Genomic DNA, 1,882 nt, shown 5'->3' with positions numbered 1-1,882 from the left:
ATCTCAAGAGCAGTGTAGCCGACTGCAACAGCCCTAAACCCTAAACCCTAAACCCTAAACCCTAAACCCTGCAAACTGGGAACAGAAGAACGAGCAAGAAAAGAAGACACCGCAAGAAAATAAAAAAATAATTTATTTCATTTTATTTCAATATAATGTGGAGGAAGGAGAGAGAAGGAAGGCCCGTAACACGCTGCTGCTGCTCCTGCTGCTGCTGCTGCTGCTGCAGCGTGTTAAGGCTGCTGCAGCAGGGTCTGCTGCTGCTGCTGCTGCAGCAAATTTAATTGTTGCTGCTGCAGGTGCTGCTGCTGCTGCTGCTGCTGTATTCATAACATTGTTGCTTCTTAGAAGGCAGCAAATGCACGCAGCAAAAACCCTAAACCCTCGATCTCTGGCCCCACCGTGCAGCCGCAAACCCTAAACCCTAAACCCTAAACCCTAAACCCTAAACCCTAAACCCTAAAACTGAATATCTTGAGATCAGCATCTACAAGAGGCCCTACCCAGGTCCCTTACTTGGCTACGCTTTCGGCGCCTACTGCGGTGGTGTTGTTCTTACTGCCGCTGCTGCTGCTGCTGCTGCTGCTCTTGCTGCTGCTGCTGCTGCTGCTGCTGCTGCTGCAGCACTGGAGGCGGCTTTGACAGCCCGCGGATGAAGCGGAATAACAGCAGCATTAAGTGTTTATGCGGTAACCGCTTTCAGGGTTTAGGGTTTAGGGTTTAGGGTTTAGGGTTTAGGGTTTGTTCAGGCGAATAAGCCTTCTACTGGAGCAGCCAATCCGTGCACAGTTGGTACAGCAGCAGCAGCAGCAAAGGCAGCAGCACGACCAGCAGCAGCAGCTGCTGCAGCAGCAGTAGCAGCAGCAGCAGCTGCTGCTGCTGCTGCGCATGGAGATCTTGGGGTCGATGCTTCCTCTTTTCCTCCTTCAGCCCCTATAGCTGCTCAGCTGCAAACCCTAAACCCTAAACCCTAAACCCTAAACCCTTGATGGTGGTGGCTAAGGATTTGGGGTTGGATGCGCAGCTGCGGCTGCTGCTGCAGCAGCTGCTGCAGCAGCTGCTGTCTTATCAACGGCAGCAGCAAGCAATCAATGAGCTGCTGCAGAGTATGACGACACAACTCTCAGACAGGAGGTAAGAAGGCTACTGCTGCTGCTGCTGCTGCTGCTGCTGCTGCTGCTGTGCTGCTGTTGGTTCTACTGTTGCTGCTGTTGCTGCTGCTGCTGCTGCTGCTGCTGCTGCTGAAGCTGCCTGTACACCTCAGCTGTGCACGCAGGTACCTCGAAGGAGACCATCTCGCCACTCTGATGCTCAACCCCCAGGTAAGCAGCAGCAGCAGGAGATGTTTCTGCTGCTGCTGCCGCTGCTGCTGCTGCTGTAGCAACGGCAGCAGCAGCAGCAGCAAGAGCAGCAGCAGCAGCACCACCATCACCAAGAGCAGTACCAGCAGCAAAAGTGAAGAACTTCCAGTTCTTTCTTTGTTAGCAAATGCCGCTGTTGTGGTTGTTGCTGCTGCTGCCGCTGTTGCTGCTGCTGCTGCTGCTATTGCTGCTGCTACTGTTGTTGCTGCTGCTGCTACAGCTGCAGACGTGCTGCTTGACGAATTACAATGCTGCGCTGCTGCAGCAGCAACACCGGCTGGAGGTGCTGCATACGGAGCTCGTGGGTCCTCCTAGAAGCAGCAGCAGCAGCAGCAGCAGGAGCAGCAGCAGCAGAAACAGCAGCAGAGCAGCAGCAGAAGTAGCAACAGGAAGAGCAGCAAACGGAGAAAAACAAACAGCAGCAGTGGTGGCAGCAGCAGAAGCAGCAAGACACAGCAACAGGAGCAGCAGCAGCAGTAGCAGCATCAACAGGAGCAGCAGCCAAAGCAACAGCAGCGGCA

The 1,882-nt window shown here is 54.3% G+C and overlaps 2 protein-coding genes across 2 annotated transcripts in view; one reads left to right on the top strand and one right to left on the bottom strand.

Annotated features, from left to right (window-relative positions):
• The window catches only part of EMH_0027770 (uncharacterized protein), a gene marked incomplete at both ends in the record, with an annotated part of 3,163 nt that extends 2,488 nt beyond the window's left edge, over positions 1-675 (bottom strand). Inside the window, one exon of the mRNA XM_013494073.1 lies at positions 560-675. Within this exon, the coding sequence (XP_013349527.1) occupies positions 560-675 (116 nt within the window). The remainder of the gene's footprint in view (positions 1-559) is intronic.
• Positions 676-988: 313 nt separating this feature from the next.
• EMH_0027760 (uncharacterized protein) overlaps positions 989-1,882 on the top strand; it is a gene marked incomplete at both ends in the record, with an annotated part of 1,040 nt that continues 146 nt past the window's right edge. Inside the window, 3 exons of the mRNA XM_013494072.1 lie at positions 989-1,134; positions 1,277-1,322; positions 1,582-1,882. Of these exons, the coding sequence (XP_013349526.1) occupies positions 989-1,134; positions 1,277-1,322; positions 1,582-1,882 (493 nt within the window). The remainder of the gene's footprint in view (positions 1,135-1,276; positions 1,323-1,581) is intronic.

This window comes from Eimeria mitis, genomic scaffold (genome assembly GCF_000499745.2).
Source record: "Eimeria mitis Houghton genomic scaffold, Emh_scaff1023, whole genome shotgun sequence".
Taxonomy (NCBI): Eukaryota; Apicomplexa; class Conoidasida; order Eucoccidiorida; family Eimeriidae; genus Eimeria; species Eimeria mitis.
This window is presented reverse-complemented; position numbering and strand designations above follow the sequence as displayed.